The sequence below is a fragment of the Daldinia childiae genome (assembly GCF_008694065.1).
Source record: "Daldinia childiae strain JS-1345 chromosome Unknown Scaffold3, whole genome shotgun sequence".
NCBI classification, from domain to species: Eukaryota; Fungi; Ascomycota; class Sordariomycetes; order Xylariales; family Hypoxylaceae; genus Daldinia; species Daldinia childiae.
Window position 1 is genome coordinate 5441460 of NW_022984644.1, and position 19110 is coordinate 5460569.

The 19110-nt window shown below is 45.4% G+C and overlaps 7 protein-coding genes across 7 annotated transcripts; 6 read left to right on the top strand and 1 right to left on the bottom strand.

Annotated features, from left to right (window-relative positions):
• Positions 1–4770: 4770 nt before the first annotated feature.
• Positions 4771–6015, top strand: GL218_04192 (D-amino-acid oxidase; the record flags this gene model as incomplete). The annotated part of the gene is made up of 4 exons (XM_033580779.1): positions 4771–4793; positions 4864–5001; positions 5055–5152; positions 5204–6015. 4 exons carry the CDS (start codon positions 4771–4773, stop codon positions 6013–6015), a joined length of 1071 nt encoding a protein of 356 aa, XP_033436767.1.
• A 448-nt stretch (positions 6016–6463) lies between these two features.
• Positions 6464–7882, top strand: GL218_04193 (Dol-P-Man:Man(5)GlcNAc(2)-PP-Dol alpha-1,3-mannosyltransferase; the record flags this gene model as incomplete). Its single annotated transcript, XM_033580780.1, has 3 exons — positions 6464–6614; positions 6679–6923; positions 6983–7882. 3 exons carry the CDS (start codon positions 6464–6466, stop codon positions 7880–7882), a joined length of 1296 nt encoding a protein of 431 aa, XP_033436925.1.
• A 26-nt stretch (positions 7883–7908) lies between these two features.
• On the bottom strand, positions 7909–8368 carry GL218_04194 (uncharacterized protein; the record flags this gene model as incomplete). The annotated part of the gene is made up of 2 exons (XM_033580781.1): positions 7909–8005; positions 8058–8368. The coding sequence occupies 2 exons, from the start codon at positions 8366–8368 to the stop codon at positions 7909–7911; spliced, it is 408 nt and encodes a 135-aa protein (XP_033436772.1).
• A 1010-nt stretch (positions 8369–9378) lies between these two features.
• GL218_04195 (Ankyrin repeat and protein kinase domain-containing protein 1) lies at positions 9379–11289 on the top strand (the record flags this gene model as incomplete). Its single annotated transcript, XM_033580782.1, has 1 exon — positions 9379–11289. The coding sequence occupies one exon, from the start codon at positions 9379–9381 to the stop codon at positions 11287–11289; it is 1911 nt and encodes a 636-aa protein (XP_033437224.1).
• A 1423-nt stretch (positions 11290–12712) lies between these two features.
• Positions 12713–13246, top strand: GL218_04196 (uncharacterized protein; the record flags this gene model as incomplete). Its single annotated transcript, XM_033580783.1, has 2 exons — positions 12713–13083; positions 13144–13246. 2 exons carry the CDS (start codon positions 12713–12715, stop codon positions 13244–13246), a joined length of 474 nt encoding a protein of 157 aa, XP_033436770.1.
• A 2178-nt stretch (positions 13247–15424) lies between these two features.
• Positions 15425–16511, top strand: GL218_04197 (uncharacterized protein; the record flags this gene model as incomplete). Its single annotated transcript, XM_033580784.1, has 2 exons — positions 15425–15468; positions 15527–16511. The coding sequence occupies 2 exons, from the start codon at positions 15425–15427 to the stop codon at positions 16509–16511; spliced, it is 1029 nt and encodes a 342-aa protein (XP_033436771.1).
• Positions 16512–16921: 410 nt separating this feature from the next.
• On the top strand, positions 16922–18887 carry GL218_04198 (Cytochrome P450 52A13; the record flags this gene model as incomplete). The annotated part of the gene is made up of 6 exons (XM_033580785.1): positions 16922–17081; positions 17164–17641; positions 17701–17769; positions 17836–18503; positions 18635–18667; positions 18742–18887. 6 exons carry the CDS (start codon positions 16922–16924, stop codon positions 18885–18887), a joined length of 1554 nt encoding a protein of 517 aa, XP_033436765.1.
• Between the last annotated feature and the right edge of the window lie 223 nt (positions 18888–19110).

Consider the following 19110-nt stretch of genomic DNA (forward strand, 5'->3'; position numbering starts at 1 on the left):
GCACATACATATTTAGGTACTTGTGTACATATATGCAGCTAGGGACATCGAAACTTAATGGTATGGAGTTAGCACCTATCATTACCAGCTACTTAATGATAGGAGGGTAAGTGCGGGTTATGTGGATTTTGGATCCAACCAGATGGGACGGAAGCAAGATACCAATCTTCTTTTCTATTTCTCTCCACTACAATTCCAATATCGACTCTTACATAACGCGCAACCCCCAAAAGCAACCTAGCAACTTTAGCACTCTATTAAACTTCGCAATATCCTATCTCATATCCTTTGATGGTGTCTGCCACCAAACCCGACTTAGACACTTCTGCAGCAACGTCAGGCTTTAGTTAGACATGTGGTCTCTTCGTCTTCGAATCAACCCATTTACCTTAATATATCATTAGTGGAGATCTCGTGGGTTGACTTACCAACATCCAGCCTCCCCCTTCGAACCCCTAGCTAGCGCATGATGCTATGTGCAAACCCGCTTGTCGGTCGAGAATCCGACAAAATGGGAACCATACCCGGGGCTCCTCTCTTCTACTCCATTTTCTACTTTCTACTAGGATAAAATTAGGTATCGTAGGTTAGGTACGTATACGCATACATCCAAACCGATGCACGTAGAATGACAATTCAACTGCCTCGTTGATCTTCCATGCTGAGGACTGTACTTAACAATACCGGTTGAGGTCATTCCGCCAGAGAACCATCTCCAGGGATAGCTGCGAGACCTACATACATATTCCTAGCCCCGCACAACTACTATATTCAGCTGTATTATCTGATTAGACAGATATTTCGGCAACTTATGGGTAGACGGGAATCCGTAGTCAGTAATGACACGTTGTTCGATAACGTGTCTCCCTACCAACTTCGATATTACCAATCAGCCGATATCTCATGCGTTTCACCTCATAAAGTACACATTCCTATGATTTATACAACTTTCAGAGAGGGGTTAAACATTCGCAACTGGGGGTTCTTTTTTCAACCCCTTCTCATGCGCCGCCGCCGATAGATATTCCCCCTCTTTACCACCGCATTTGGAAGGAAAGGCAATAAAGTCGACAGCTCTGTTGCGCAGTACCCCGCCCACCATGTAACCCTACGTAGAGATTGTTCAATTCGTACTCAGCTAGATGTTCAGAAGAATAAATGTCATCCGTTCTACAACAATTGCGGAAGAAAGTCGGGAGGGATCCTCAACATACGCCATCCACTCCGTTTCCGAACCCCGACTTTTATGTATTAGCGGACTCGTCCTTCTTCGTTTAGCCAAGGCTATATTAATGGTTCCAGTCGATTAAAACTTGCTCCGAGGACTTGCCCCAGAATCACTGTGGGTAGAACGGTAGAATGGAAGCCTGAGGTTCCAGTCGGCAAACAATGATTTACGGTTTGCATGATTTCTAGTCCAAGACACATCACCCCATACGTTCTAGTGGCAAAGCTATCTACGTTCTCCCAAGTTCCAACAAATTGGATTCTCGGCCCGTTGGCTGGTATGGGGCCACTCGTGCTCTGGCATCCCAATGCACTGGAACGCACCATCCCGGCTGGTCGTGAAACCACACTGTACTACCTGTACGATATGCATCTACGTCCTTGGAACTTGGGAATTCAGCCACTGGACCATCCGCACGTATGTGTCATCAAATATAATTATTTTTCGTTCTCGCGTCAGTCCCGGCTGTTTGGCGCAGCAACGCCGCAGACTCGCATTTACCTTCTCCTCTTCCCGCATCCTTCTCTTGAGAAGGACCCAGCTGTTCGGTACGGCTTTGATCTCAATGGACAATATTTTCTTCACCGCTTCCAATCCTGCGAGGTACCCAAGTCACCTTAGTCGCTTTAGATTTAGTCACCGACTAGCAAGGGGATATTATCGGAATGCAGAATCCTTTCTTCCGTAGTTGAGCTGTCAACTTATGTATGCGTGTACTCCGTGATGAGGAGTCTGTCACTACGCATGATCCTGATTAAATCGAAAGCTACGGTATGGAGATAGAATCGACACACTATTGTTTTCGTTATAGTAATATCTATGTATAAGCGCGTCTATAGGCCGAGGTAATGACGTGCATATGAATATAATCAGATCGGATGTATCCCGGAACGCCGAATGACCCAAGCTGCCAAGCAAGATACTCACCCGCTGCTAATTTGTTTTCCAGATTCCAGTTGAGGTTGAGATGCTCCAAAAGGCCATCCGTCAAGGGACAGACGAGTGTTTGGATGCAGCAAAATCGTACCATTTCCAACTACCTTACTACGTCACACTTTTACCCGCTGTCACATTGAGGGATAATACTCCGAATCCAGCTCAGAGACATACCTGACTTTTATAGGTCGGCTGATACTCTGCATAGTTATTATGGCTGCCACATTTACCGAGCTGCGTTGCTGATTTCCTAGGCGCCTCATCAGATCATCAAATGATCAAGCCCCAATACTGACCCTCATATTCGGGTCCCATCTGTCGGTGCCAGGAAACCAGCAGATTCCGGTGTCAGATTGATGGGAACCGTCGTCGGGTTGTTGCATGAAGCCATGAGCCAGCCAAGCGGTGTTATCCAAAGTATGACATATCCATGTTGCACTGCATTAAGAGCAATATCATCTTAAAATGCCCTCCCTAACCCACACCGAAATGGCGTAAAAGATCTAGTTGGTGTAAACTACATGCTGGCCTGAAGGGGGCTTAGATAAGAAGAAATTGCTACCATAGTAGGCGACGCGCTTCTGCGTTTAAAGTCCGCTTGACTATTCGACGACCTGCAGCAATTCGCTTCAGTTCTTCCAGGGTTATTAATGCAACTCTCTTGCTATTGTCATGCGATCTACGATGTGCTTCCAGCTATGGAATACCGGGGTCGTCGTTACTTGTACAGGTCAACCCCTTTATTATAGAGCTCTAGTGAATGTAGCTAGAAATGAAGTATAAGGGGATGAGACAACTTAGTAGGGGTAATCATCACTTTACCCAATCAATATGCCTAATATTGCTCGTAGTCACGAGGAGTCCTACCATGTATACATCATCTTGAGGTCTTTCATCCTGATCAAAACGCATTTACAATAACCTAGGCGATCTAGGTCGGTATAGCATTATGGCTACTGACAATAGCATGCTCAAATCTGCCGACGATACTAGGTTTGCAAAGCTCATTTATTTCCAGATATCTACCTCGGCATAGCAGTTTTTTCTTTGAGAGCATCAACTCGGATTAGCCGGCAGTCCATCAGTGACCAGCGTTGTCCTACTTACCTCACATAAATGTTACAAGTAACACAATCTAGCTTCATATAAAGTATATTCTCAGAATTGCGGCCATCGTATATAGGGGTCACTCTAGCACCGGGTCCTTCAGGATGCTTTTGTGGGAATAGACGCGGTAATTATCACGGCATACCCATCAAAAAACAGCGTAGAAATTTAGACGTAGTGTCTGCTTGTTCAATGACTTTCGCTTAACGTCACCTCCAGTTAGAATACATCGCATTCATTCACAATCCGACGTTTCAGACTGAGTCTATTGGGGTTCTAAGCTACCGTCTCTGTTTATCTCCCCGATGTCTCACAAGCCCAGCAAGGCAATCCCAAAATGAAGCATTGATGACCTATAGAAGACACAAGTGCCCAAGTATGCATTAATAGGCGTATAAAGCCCAAAGCCACAGGAGTTACAACGTGTAACAACATTACAGGAAGATGCCGTTTGATGACCATCGCGTTTGCTACCTAGACTAGACGACGTTTCGAAGAGATGGTACACAGCATCCTCGTCGCCTAATCATGCCGAATAAGGACAGATTACGACTACCAAATGCTTTCTTTGCAATGCTTCGCTAGAAACACAATAGAGACCACCCTTCTCACATCATGGTAAAGGCTAGCGGATCCTATTAGAATACTCTCGTATTCTACAGTAGTAGCACATTCTAAACACGGCATACTCTTTTTCGCCAGAAGTTCGCGGTATAATATACTTTCTCTCCTTATGACAGGATAAAACTTGCCTCCGTGGCTTTTTATAAATAAATGATCGAGATTCTTGGCATTATCCGTCGTATTGATAAGCATTGATAGACCGGGCTCAAACCGGACTCGGGAGCCCCACGGCGGAACGAGATCGATGGCGGCATTGATCAAAAGCGGAGTGCCGATGCGGAGTTAGTACTACCCTGTCGAACGATTTCGTAATATTGACCAATACATCTACTACATCTACCACAGAAGGGAATCGAGATGAAGCTGTAAGCTGCTAGTGGATTAGAAGACCTAAGATTATTAGCAATAATTACAGAACGGGACGTATGAGAACACATCATCTACCTGTACTCGGATACTTGACTATCTCCATATATATTGATAAGTTAACACACGAAACACGCCGAAAGCGGATCCGGGAGGTCATAACTTATCGTATGTTTATAAAGGGAGTAACGATAACCAGTTAAATTGACCCACGCAATAGCATCATAGCACTTAGTTGTAGGTGTGGCTTTAGGTCTCGCATTGCGCGGAATACGTTATCGGAAGTCTATTACCCCAGAATACTACTTAGGTTAATAGGTAGGTACCTAACCTAAGACCGGTATTCAATCACTCGATACCTGTACATACTGACTCATAGGCCGGACTCGATCAACCGTGCCCTTAATATACATTGGTACGGCGTTTTAATTAGACTCCAGATTATAGCGCAAATCAACTAAGTGGATTATCCGTGTTATAGTATCAGTTCGAGGTATTTTACCGCTAAGATGCCGAATATTGTGGTCGTCGGGTGAGGTTCTGATAAGTTGTCTGTCTATGTAGATTTACCAGTTCCACTAATACGTCGGATCGGATGGCAGTGCGGGTGTGTCCGGTCTCACAACAGCCTATCTGCTATCGAAGCAGGAAGGAAATGTCATAACTGTCGTAGCGAAACATATGCCAGGCGACTATGACATAGAGTATGCGTCACCATGGGCTGGCGCGAACGTTCTACCGTAAGGAAATATCATGTCGATCTACGTCGATGTCGAGACTTACTTTAGAGTAGCATGGCAACCGAGAAGCACAGCTCATGGGAGCGTCGCACGTGGCCGGAGATCAAGAGGCTCGCTACCGAGGTGCCCGAGGCCGGAATACACTTGCTGAGTGAGTAACCTGAGCACGAAGAGGTCTACCAAGCCTAAGTGACGAGCGCAGAATCTCGCGTTTACCGCCGCGAGAAGGACATTGAGCAAATTAGGAAGAAAGGTTACAATTTCGACGGGCTCTTCGAGGAGAACCCCTGGTACAAGACGTTGTTCGACGACTTTCGAGAGCTCTCCAAGGATGAACTCCCCAAAGGCATGGCGTCGGGCTGCGAGTTCGGGTCCGCATGCATAAACGTCATGCTGTACCTACCGTGGCTTTTGGGGAAATGCCGGGCGAATGGCGTTGTATTCCGGCGCGGCCAGCTGAAGCACATTTCGGAAGCTGCGTCCCTGAGCCACACGGGCGAGAAGGCCGACGTCGTAATCAACACGACGGGGCTAAGCGCTTCCAAGCTTGGCGGGGTGATGGACAAGAACCTAGTGCCGGTCCGCGGCCAGATCGTCGTCGTCAGGAACGAGGCGCCGTACATGCTGACGAAATCCGGGACCGACGACGCCGCCGACGAACTCTGCTACATAATGATGCGGGCGGCGGGCGGCGGCACGATCCTCGGCGGGACTTACCAGAAAGGTCACTGGGAAAGCCAGCCGGACCCGAATATCGCGATGAGGATCATGCGGCGGGCGGTGGAGATGATGCCGGAGCTTGTGGACGGGAAGGGAGTTGATGAGTTGGATATTATCCGCCATGGGGTTGGTCTCCGGCCTTATAGGGAGGGAGGTGTCAGGATTGAAAAGGAGAGGATTGGCGATACGTGGGTTGTTCATAATTACGGACATGCTGGCTGGGGATATCAAGGATCGTATGGTTGTGCAGAAGACGCGGCGGGACTTGTAAATGAAATCCTTGGCCGTTCTTGACTGTGATATGGTAAGATCTGGCGATGTAATATTTTGTTGTGATTGCATAGTAAGAAAGGGAGTTTGGTCATGAAGCTATCTTCTCTCCCCCCCTCCTTTTCGCTGTCAATAAGCTATGACACTACAAATTCAATTTTGCATCATTTGCCCATCCAAAGACCACCTATTTGTACAGGATGTATCTAATAAACATCAATTGCAACAAGTACCTACATGTAATTATCGTGAAATATGTCGGTTGAAAAGGCAAAACCAAGGTACTTTAAGGCATAGGAACCTGGTAAAAAGCCGGACCGCCGAATAATAACCGGCTGGTAACACCTGTCCAATATTCAAGCATCTACTTTGTACTACCTGTCCACTTTACGTAATTGCACTTGTACCTGCATGTCTTAGAAGCTTCATCGCGTCAAAATTCCTCGAAGCAACAACGCCAACAACCACCACAATGGCGACTAAAGACCCCGGCTTGGTCTCGCAGGCAGTGCGCCTGGCCTTCGATGTCGCCAATGGCCGTAGCATCCTATCGAAATTCATCCCACCATGTCTGTTCCTCGTCGACGCGGTGCTTTGCGCGCTGATCATATGGAAAATCCCCTGTAAGTTGATTCGGGGGCTAATGCGCAGCTGAACACCGGTCGCTTATGGCTTCTTTTTCTGCAGATACCGAGATCGACTGGACGACGTATATGGAACACATCAAGCTGTATGTGTCCGGCGAACACGACTATACTGCTCTTACGGGAGCTACGGGGCCCCTTGTCTACCCGGCAGCTCATGTCTACACGTATACTGCGCTGTACTACCTGACGAATGAGGGCAAGGATATCTTTCTTGCGCAGCAGATATTCGCAGTATTGTACATGGCAACGCTGGCGCTGGTTATGGCTTGTTATTGGAAGGCAAAAGTAGGTTACAAAGCAATTATAATTGCTATGAATATTTGCTAATTAGGTGCTATGAACAGGTTCCACCCTATGTTTTCCCCTTATTAGTTCTCTCGAAACGACTTCATAGCGTCTTTGTTTTGCGCTGCTTCAATGACTGCTTCGCTGCATTTTTCCTCTGGCTCGCCATATTCCTTCTCCAACGACGAGCATGGACTGCCGGTAGTATCGTATATTCGTGGGGTCTGGGTATCAAAATGTCGTTACTTCTCGTGCTTCCGGCCGTTGGGATAGTTCTGTTCCTAGGACGGGGGTTTTCGGGTAGTCTGAAATGTGCCGCGATTATGGCTCAGATGCAGATTGTCATCGCGACCCCGTTTCTGCAGGCAAACGCATGGGGTTATGCGAGCAAGGCCTTCGAGTTAACCAGGCAATTTTTCTTCAAGTGGACTGTTAACTGGCGTTTCGTGGGGGAAGAGATATTTCTCAGCCGACCGTTCTCATTGGTGCTTCTGGGTATGCACGCCGTGGTTATAGCGGTTTTTATTGTCGGTAAGTGGTTGAAGCCAGCTGGTAAGCCTCTATCGGCAATAATCATGCCACTCTTGCAGTTCAGCTCGCCCTTCAGTCCCCGAGAGGAGCCCCTAGTAGCTTCACGGGTGACCCCCAACTATGTGATGACGACCATTCTTTCGGCAAACGTCATCGGGCTTCTCTTCGCGCGTACTTTACACTACCAGTTCTACTCATATCTCGCATGGTCCACTCCGTACCTCCTCTGGCGAAGCGGAGTCCACCCTATCGTCCAATATGGGCTTTGGGCACTCCAAGAGTGGGCATGGAACGTCTTTCCAAGTACCCCCATTAGCTCGGGTGTCGTGGTTGGTGTCCTAGCTATAACTGTCGCTTTGATAGCTTTCCGGAAGGACGAAGATGCAGCGCGGATATCTGATTTTTCACAAGAACGCAAAAACGCTTGAGTCCAGCCGGATTAGTCGATATGCAGTCAGTTCTCATCTTCCGAATCCGATGGCGGCATCTTGCCTACAGTCGAGTCTTCATCCTCATCATCATCATAGGTAAACCGTGCAAACTCCTTAGGCCTAGACATGGCGTCAGTTTCACTATACATACAATAATACCGAGTTTACTAACCAGTAGCTCTGTTTGCGCCATTCCTTCTCGATGCCCACAACATTCACAATCTCACCCTCCACTTTGCCCTTTTGCTCCTTGGGGGGAGTTAGATGTACGAGGACAAACCCCCCACGCCTAATCCAGACGGTATTGCGGAAACGCGCAGCGAGTTCGACAATGATGGTGCGCTGATCGGGAAGAGAACAAGTATAGAGGTTATTGCCCTCAGCTTTGATCACTCTTGCGAGCGACTGGGCTTCTTTGAGTTGATCGGGAGGCGTAGTTGACTCCTCTACAACTGCGCGCATTTCGCGCTTTGGTCGAGCCATCTTCAGTTACTCAGATTATGTACTGGAGCTTTATCAAATGGTTTGGAGATGCGTCATCAAATTTGATTCAGATTAGTGCAGATTTGCAGATTTGGTGAAAGACAAATACCGTCTACTACCTGTGGGGCCCAGGTATTATTTATATAGGCGTTAGCATGTCGCTTATCCGTAGTTCTCCCGACAATGGCTTGATAACATTATTAGTTAAAGTTGAAGCTTATAACTATAAGTTACCTCTTACCTAACTTAACCTTACATACCTAGCCTAGAATGTAGTGGGTAAAGTGCTTAAGCTTGAGTAAATGTCAAGACGATAATTTAATTAAGCTCTTTGCGCGTACGAACCTTATCCTACAATCAAACCCATGAGTACCCTTCATCAGCTTAACTGTTATAAGTTACTAACCTACCTGGTATCTACCACATGTATGCAGTTGGTTCTTTAAAATAAAAACTTCATCTACCTACCTAAGTAAGTTAGGTAAGTAACTAATTCCTCTCATTTGAAATGTGATATGTCATATTTACTATATAACTGAAAAGTGTCTGGCCGGTTAGTCCACCAAGGTTATCCTTTTCCAAAAAGCAATGTGACTGAGCTGTGAATGAGCTGTAACTATTTCTATAGAGCGCCATTTCCAACGCAGTACCTACCTACCTAACTTAACTCAAATACATTATAATTATACTCTCCTTTGAACATATCAACAATTATGGCTGCGCTCGATAAACTACCCCCAGAAATATCGCATATGATAGCCAGCTTTCTTACAATTCGTACTGAAAACGAAGACATCGAAGTGGATCAAAGAGCGCTTGCATCTCTTACCCGTGTTAACAAGCAACTACACAACGTGTTTGATCCAATCCTATGGAACACTAATACAGTTTTCTCAGCCCCCAGCGGCCCTGATGGCAGACGTTACCCAAAATCTGCCGTTTACTGGGCTGCTAAAAAGGATAGGATCGATATCCTAGAAAAAGCACTCAAATATAATTTATCATTAGGCATGGCCGATTCCCGCGGTCCTTTGCATTGTGCTGCTAAGTTGGGACAAGACGCTGCTGTATGCTGGTTACTTGACCATGGGGTACCAACGGATTCTAGGACCTCTAAGAGAGTCCCGTCTAGAAATCATCGCCAGACCCAAAAGGCTGTCCCGGCTTTTCACTCACCATTATACGCAGCGATCAAAATGTACAAGGAGTCTACGGCTCTGATTCTGTTATCACGTGGTGCCAATATGTGGTTTGCGCAACGAGAATCTCCTGGTAACCAGTTCCAAGAAGCTGCTATACACTGTGCCGCCTTTCGTGGCTTAACAGCCGTGGTAAGACACCTCGTTCTAACAATAGCAATCGATGTCGATGAACTTGATAGCCGTCTCGAGACACCTTTGCATCACGCGATAAGGCAGGGTGATAATCAGAGTATGATCAAGACAATATTAGAGCTTGGTGCCGACATAGACAAAGAACACGGTTCGGAACTTCCTATAACTACAGCGATTTCGTGCCAAAATTTTACCAATGCGATGGCATTTTTGGATGCTAGGCCAAGAGTGAACATAAGCAGCACAGGGCCAGGGAGCATGTCTCCATTGGCAGTATGTGCTTTGTATATACGGGGATCTCTATCCGTATCAGAGAATGAGATGCCGGCATTAGAGCAACGCATGCTATTCGACCAACTCATCACGTGCGGAGCCGATGTAAATGCACCATGCAATGGATTAGATACACCTCTCGGCATTGCTATACGAAGGGGCACCGCTACAGCAGTTTATGAACTCATTAAAGGAGGGGCTGATATAGAGAAATGTACAGGGGCCCGTCAGCTTAAGCCAATCGATCTCATATGGAATCTTCAAAACACCATAGACATCGCTATAAAAGGAACTATCTTAGTTGCAGCAGGTGCTCGTCTAGATGTTCCTTCTAAGGCAACTTCTAAAACATCTCTAGAGAGGGCTATGTTTTATGAATCTACGGAGAGTCAACCAATTCTCAGCGCGCTCCTCTGCTCAGCAGGCCGACAAAGTTTTCGGGACGGATATCTTGACGAGCTTCTTCAATGTTGCCTAGAGAAACGCTCCTACGGGCCTGCAAAGATCTTGATGCATCATGGGGCATCCTCACGGGGAGCAAAGGAAGCTGCTTATAGCTGGGCCAACGAGATAGCTAGTGGCCTTCCAAATGGTTCCTCTCGTCGGGATTTATCACTCTGCCTGGATTTCCAGTTTTCCGACGAGGAAATCGAAAATCTCTTCACAAGCGCGCTGCATTCCACGAATGAGGAACACTGTCATTTGTTTATAGACCGTGGCGTGCTGTCGTTTTCTAAGGGGCCCAAGCCGTGGCTACACCTAGCCGCAAGATATGGCTACTTTTCACTCACGCACCGCCTATGCAGGGCAGGAATGGATCTCAATGCACTCGATGACAACTTTGAGCCACCTATGATGATAGCGCTGCGAGCTGAATATCCTACCATAGCTGACCTACATTTCGACCTCGGAGCGGATCCCTTTCATCCTCGGCCTGATTCAGAATGCCGACAGTCGCAGGATCTACCAACGGAAATCATATCGCCTTTCGAGTATGCCGTGCGTCATTCTTACTACGCATATGCGAACAGATGGTGGCGAGATTCTCCGCCGGACTTTGTACCCACGGAGGACTTCTGTATTCCCCGTGTTATCGATGCGGGCGACGAGTGCGCGGGATTTATCGATGAACTGCGCCGTTCTACTAGAAATAGTTCGAAAGATACCGAGGAGCAACCTACCCGCCGTCAGATCGCGGAAGATTCCTTTGAAGAAAACAGGTTTGATGAAAAGATAATCAGCGTACAGGGACGGTTAACGGACATTTTAGGGGAGAGCATACTGGACCGGGACTGGGGTTGCAACGATTTTTAGGTAAGTAGAAGGGGTAGCTGATGAGCAATTCTCTCTCTCTTCTTTTTAAAACTAGCTACAGGGAATTAGCTTGATTTTCTATTCTTTATATTCGCAACTTTTGGAACCAGTTACGTTCGGTATACTTTAAGTATCGGCTGTTTAGCAGTTGGCCCATGAAAGTCATGGTGGTCTTAGTACTATCAAATATCATCAACTATATTGTTAGGGATGGACACAGGGCTGGCTATTTATACACTCATTGGATAGCTAGCGAGAACTTACTTTCCTAGTCATATAATATACTACTATACTACTATACTACTTATATAATATCTTCATCCTTCAGTGACTCTTGATGTGGCGAATAGCGCCGTTGCCCCTCGCTGGCTACATAAGTAAGTATATTACAAGATAGGGATTAAGGTGAGAAAATCTTAGAATACTAATGCTCTCAGATACGCACGTCAATAGATATAAACAACGAACTTCGAAACATATTTAAATATATTTAGTGAGTGAGAGTTATGGGTATAGCAACTTTGAACCCCCTTGAATGCCTGCCATTTAATCAAGTGTCAGTGCTGCACTTGTCATTAATGTTGCGTCTTCAAAGGACATCGTCCCGGCCTTCCTTCGAAGCTCACCTAATATCGTGGCTAATGATAGAAGTGATTTATTGAAGCTACGAGACGTTATATCCTATGTAAATAAGTACCTTGCGTAAGTGACACGTGTTTGCCCTTGCCCCTCATTGGTGTATCGTACCTCGCTGGCGTACTTGTACCGAATTACCCAACATAGGTAGGTACCTAGGTACATACCACCCGCACAACAACGTGCCATGAATTAAAAGAAAAAAAGTCCCTAAAAACCCAGTATAAAAAAGGTTAGTCTAAACCTCTTTCTACTATCACTCACAAGACCATGGCTGTTGTCCTGCGTCATTTTTTTATCCTTTGTTCCTATTCTATTCTAGCCCACCCCCTTTTTTGCCCCTTTTTTATATCTGCTATTTTATTTCTTAAATCTCTCCTTTTCGAAGTTTCTTTATCCTTCAAATGTTACATGAGTTTTCTAGTATTATCATGTATATACTCTTAAATATGATTGGCCGAAACTGTTTTAAAGGGTATAGAGGATCTTTATTAAGTTATATTATCCTTATAAATGCTGGGTCTCTGATTGGATGAGTGGTGCTATGCTGATGCGGTCGCACTACTTTAGTTGGCGTTTGAACCATTTGGGTAATTCCCTATTCTGGACTCCCTATCGACGTCATCGACTAGAAGCTGTCTTTATTGCGTCACAGAACAAAGATTCAATATGATTCTTCACCTCGTAATACATAACATATCAATTGCTATCTCACCATCGTATATGATATACCTTAAGCATATGTAATACTATAAATATTAACAATAAACATCAGTTATTAATCAAAATGAACCCTTCAGGGCCTGCACAGCCTCCTAAAGATATAGCATACAAAACGCAAGGAAACCCCGTTACCTCGAACCCTTCGGAGCAATACAGCGCGCAACACCACACACACGGAAATCCCGTAGACGAGCGCTCACCGTCTGATAAACCTTCTAGTCTTGATAATGCTACGCCTTCGAGCTTAGGGTACGGGATCCACGGTGCGCCCGCTGGAGAGGAAAAATATGGCCGTACTCAGGAGCAAGTCGGTCGAAGCCAAGAGCTGGATGGCGGTCAAATGTGCGCTCCGGGCGAGGGCGACGTAGCTAGCGTGGTTGAGCGCAAACCGGGTGCCAGTGGATCGCAACCAGATTTAGCCAGCGACCTTGACCGGTGAGTTTAGGATGTACCATTTCAGAAATAATAGAGAGCGGTTTCTGACATGCCGAATAGCAAAAAGCAAGAACAGGCTTCTAAGAGGGAGGCGATTAAAGAAGAGAGGAGACAGGGTAGAGCCCCCGATGATGGGGATGCTAGGGCTAGTGTAGCGACTTGAGATAGAAAGTGGAGGATATCCTACGTGTGTACTTATATTGTAAAATATTACATAGTAGTTAGGAGTTTCTTAAGCTAAAGAGATATAACGTGTTAAACCCCTTTTTAAATCTTTAAGGCTTTTCACGAAACAGCGCTCACACTCACATTCAGTATAAGAACTTGCTTGTTAGGATCATCCATGGTAAGAGTTACATCTTGTTTGATTTAACCACCTAAGATGTAAACATGATATCTTTTCTATACTATTTATCTACCTGGTACCTCATATATACTATAAACATAGGTTGATACTTCAATATAGATATCAAGATATATATAAGATATATATATTTGAATACATACAAAATCACATGATCTTATGTGAAAATAGTATCAGGATTAAAGATGTCTCATTTAACAGAAAGAATACTTTTAGTATGTATAGCTGTAGGATCTTATAGTTGGCTTAGAGTTCCTTATAGAACAACAAAGTTGTTTTCTCGCTTCTTGCTCCAACTCATGACAAATAGCAGGAAATCAACGACAACTATTGAGTGTCTTCAAGCATATCATACATAGGGCCATCAACGCCTACATACACGTATATTATACAAGTCAAACTTAGAGGGATACGTGAAAATAAGCTGTTCCTAATGTTTCTACTGTATGAAATAGATTGCTTTTGTCACTTGACCAAGATCTATCCCTCTATAAAATTAATAGTGTATAATATAAGATGTTTACTATATTCCTCTCCATGGATGAGTATATAGATAACAAATAATCACTGTATAGCTTTACCCCCGTTCAACAACTATACGTTGTAGTGAAAATATGTTCTTCCTTGTCCTCTTTGAACCTAACCCCTGTAGTTTTTATTGACAATCCTTCCCTCCCCTTTTTGCTATTTTACTATTTCGCTATCCAAAACCGCAGCTTATTTATTATAAACTATATCTCTCCGTGTCACTAGATAGACCTCAAATGCATGGATGGATGTGATTTGTTGTTTCGTAAGGAGCTCTAAGCCTAGACATAGAAGCTCGAGCTATACACACTAAAGATATCCTTTGTTCTAGATGTCTCGTCAGCATCCCAACAGCTATGGAGATCAGCTATGGAAATCAGCGATTAACATACCAAAGACATCCGTCTTTTTCCAGAAACCTCTCATAGAATCCTGGCACTTCTGTCAAATTCTTGCTGAACCATGATTCCTCAACTAAGCTCCTAATATAGAAGATCACAGTTATAATCTAGTCATCCTAGTGACGTAAGGCTGCACTGGTGAGTAGGCGGGTTGGTATGTTATTATTTACAGGATAAAAGAAATACACATCCCACACATGAACGTATAAGAAACCTCGTGGTGGCCTCAATGGTATGGGAACAAGGGTAGTGATTCCTTAGGAATTACCGGACGTCCTGACGAATGTCGTTTGTTATGAGCACGACAGCCCTCAGTCGTTGCTAGGACCACAACTATTACTAACAAGTGAAGATTTCTTCCACAGTATGTCTGGTATGTCTGGTACGTCCGGTACGTCTGGTGGTACGTATTTGCGCTTGTACCTTGGGCAGACATTGCTTCTCTATACGTACCTGATGACAAGCGTTGCCTCTTGCCATATAACATACATTGACGCATGCCCTCTGCCTTATTAATAGGGACCGTGTGTCGGTACCTAGGTACGTATTGTGCATTGACGCATAGTCTCTGAGGATGAATACTCCCCACACACAATAGCATACTTTTAGGAGACTATTAGTCACTACTATGTCTATGCAACAACAGGTTGACCCGGGAATCTACAAACGTATGACTGAGGGTCCCTTAGCATACCCCACAGCTCACTCAAACACCTTGATACAAGCAGCAAGTTGCCTAGCAATCCACGTATGGTATAGAGACCCGCGTCACGTCCTTTCTAAGGAGAGAAGGTGCAGATAAGTTTTGAGAAGGCTCCTCTAAGCAAGGAGTTTTATAAATACATACCCCCAGCACCCACAGAAAGCTTTTCTATTTTCTCAAACAACAAGTTCAGAATCCAACTTCTGCAGACTACCTCCCAAAACCAATCCTCTATCCACTACCTTCTTACCACAGCAAGTAAGGCACACCCACGGATAAGACGAATCATCTTCTTCATCACATATCACACACATATATACCTAACACCAAATCCGATCACCAAAAATGGCTGCTGCTGCAGGACTTGCTGGCCAGATCCATGGCCTTGAGTAAGTAGAATGAATTTCTTATTATAGCAGTTGTAAGCATTTACTAACCTAGGCCTAGTAACGCTGGCCTCAACAACGTTTTCCGATTCAGCATCAACGACAACTCGAGAGACGAAGAACTCGGGATCGTTTGGACCGACGCCGACGAGTCAATGGTCAAGGCCAGAGTAGACACGGCCTATCTTCCAAAGTTTTGGAAGATGATGGTCCACATTTACAAGCGAAGCCCTTCAGACCTCTTCATGTGGGGACTGCGAATCGGCGACAATGAAGACGAGATCTTAAGAGACCTTTGTGAGATCTTGCCCCACGAGGTTTGGCAATCCAACTTGTCACTCCTCAGATACTGTCTACAGAGGGCAATATGTCTTAGAGTCAAGAACCACGCACAGCCCTTTGGTTTCTTCAAGGGCATGTTCTTGGGACCAATGCGTGGCCTCGAACAGTGCTTAAGCAATGTCGAGGCACATGAGCGCGATGCGGCACTAGCAGATGGCGTCTTCAACGCATGGGTGGCGACTGCACAAGACATGGAGACATCAGTTGGAGCGTTCATGTGGGAGCTCAGCAATATCATCAGAGGGACAGAAGTAATCGGAACCCTAAACGAGGAGAGGTTCTTCATTCTACAGAAGATCGATATCCTCAATATCCGAAGAGCCCTCGATGCCCTCCATGGCAAAGGTCTATACCCTCTCAGAGTCGACATGCGGTACGTCACTTACATACGGTCTTACGCCGGCCAATGGCCTACATTTGAGCCATTTACCAAGGACATGTTGAATATATGCGAGAAAGTATCCATCCTCAACCGACGACGTGCCCGTGCAATGGGTCTACCAGATATTCCTGTAGCCCGACACGAAATCTACACGCGGATCCCCTACTGGCTAAGCTCTAAGTGTGAGGATAAGCGGGTTAAGGAGGTGATGTTCCAATACGGCGACTTGTGGACTGTATATTCCACGGCACCTATCCCCGAGCAGCCCGTTCATGAAGAGGCGGTGGACAACATGGACATGGAGAACTCTGATGACCATTGAAGGAATAGGTTATCTCACACATGGAGGAATATAGTAAGGCTTCAACAGTGGTGGACTTATTTGGCAATTGGCTGAGCAGTTGCGTCACATTGTAATATCTACATAGGCATGTACTATAAAAGGATGAGGTCAATTGAGGGGCTGGCATCGTATTTCATTCGTAATTGTTGACCAGGGATCCCCTAAGAGAGCCAATTGAGCTTAGACTTTGGCTCCGAACATAGACGGAGAAATCTGACATGCCGAGGTTCCCATTATATGTAGAAGCTTCTTAAGTGACTTCCTTTCTTTTCTCATCTCGAAGTTTTATAGAAGATAGACCCCAGATGAGATATCTACAAAATACAAACCCGTTTTTATTTATGTATATTGTGAGTATTATTAGATACTCATGATACAATTAAGTCATAATGTTGGCAGATGTGTCGTTTACTCATATCGCGGTGGCCAGTATATCATCATTGGTTTTCATTGTAGTCTACTATGCGGTCCAATGGACAAGACACGAGATTAGGATTAGAAAGATAGGCGGCACGCGTGCGCATACTCTTGCAAATGATCCCATCACGGGTAAGCCCAGCCTCGGAGAGCCGCACGAGGAAGATGGCGTACGTTTAAATTTGAAAGTAACTTTCCTGACTCATATACAAAGCGATGGTGTGGTTCTACGCTGCGGCTAAAGCGCAGAGGAACCACCAGCTCTTGAAGCATTTCAATAGCTTTTTCGACTCGGCACCTCCCGAATGCCCGAATTGCGTTGAGATTCGATTCTTGCCGAGAGAGAGAAATATACTCACCAGGGACCCGGAGCATGTTAAGGTAGTACTCACGACCCAATTCTCTGACTTCGGAAAAGGGGAAAAGTTCCACGATCTATGGCGGCCTTTCCTTGGTGATTCCATCTTTACAACTGACGGCCAGCTTTGGCACGATAGCCGTGGCCTGATCAGGCCGATGTTCATCAAAGACAGAGTTAGCGACTTAGCAACATTCGAGAGATGGGTTTCCATACTCCTTACCATACTTCCTTCCTCAGGACAGACAGTGAATATTATGGACCTCCTTTACCGAATGACGCTCGATGTGACTACAGACTTCCTACTCGGAGCGAGTGTTGACAGTCTACGCAAGTATACAAGCCCTTCCTGCCAAATATTTCATTAAGGCCATTGTTACTAACTTAGCCAAGTCCCAAGGGCGAGTTTGTAAACGCATTCAACGATGTGCAAAGGATCCAGATGATGCTTACGACCGTTGGGTAATAACCAATATAAATCTTGAAACCTCGGTCATCGTTTGCTATTCTACTAACACGTCGATATAGACCATTCAGATCCTTAATTTCCCGCCGTGCCTACGACGACGGAATCAAGAAGATAGAGCAATTTATCATGCCGTACATCGAGCAAGCTTTAGCGCTGCCGCAAGAAGAGTTAGAGAAGCTGTCAAACTCTGACAAGCACTTTACTTTCTTGCACAGTATTGCACGATACACTCGTAACCGTCGGGTAATCCGTGACCAGATCATCGCCGTGCTCCTAGCCGGTCGCGACACGACAGCCGCAACACTATCATGGGCGTTCTACGAACTATCTCACTATCCCGAGAAGTACAATAAACTTCGTAACGAGGTCCTCAACTCCGTCGGCCGAACACGAACCCCCACATATGAGGACCTGAAGAATATGTCGTATTTGAAACACACTCTAAACGAGACCTTGCGATTATATCCCGCCGTGCCTTTCAACATACGCACAGCATTGGCGGACACGACACTCCCGACCGGCCCGGGCAACCCGCCTATTGCGGTTGTGAAAGGTGATGTCGTGGTTTACAGCTCCCTCGCGATGCATCGCCGAAAGGATCTATACCCCCCAACGTCAGAGAAATTCGAAGACCCCGCTATATTCTCGCCTGAGAGATGGGAGAACTGGACACCGAAACCGTGGCAATACTTGCCTTTCAACGGTGGTCCGCGTATTTGCGTAGGACGTATGTAACATCGAGTTCTCCCCCTTTTAGCTTCTCAGGGGTTATAATCCCTTGGTTGAGTTGACTAAGGAGCTCTTATTCTCCGAGACATAATTAACATCAGACATTTACACTGACTTCCTTTATTACAGAGAATTTTGCCATGACTGAAATGGCGTACTGCAGTAAGTACCTTCTAGACAAGCTATACTCACTTAGCGTGAGAGGAAAGGGGGGGTTGCTAATTAATCGACTCTAGTGGTACGAATCCTTCAGAAGTACGAGCGCATCGAATACCACGGAGACTGGTATGCGCAACAGATCGAGACGGAGATTGTTGGAAAGCCGAATAAGGGGGTTAACGTTGGATTATATGAAGAGTCCGTAAATCAATTTGAAATATAGGAAAGGTCTCATGAGAAGGATCTATTTTGTTTTTCATATTGTAATAATATGTCGGTCATGGTTGATAGCACACCCCACTCCTTAAAGGATTGTAAGTAGTCATTTATATTGTATGTACATTGCATCCTATCCTTGGAATGAATGAGATGATATGAGTCTAAGATTTTAAAAAGGTTCTCTTTGATCGATAATAAATTAAGAATATTTGAGTTGAAAAATATGA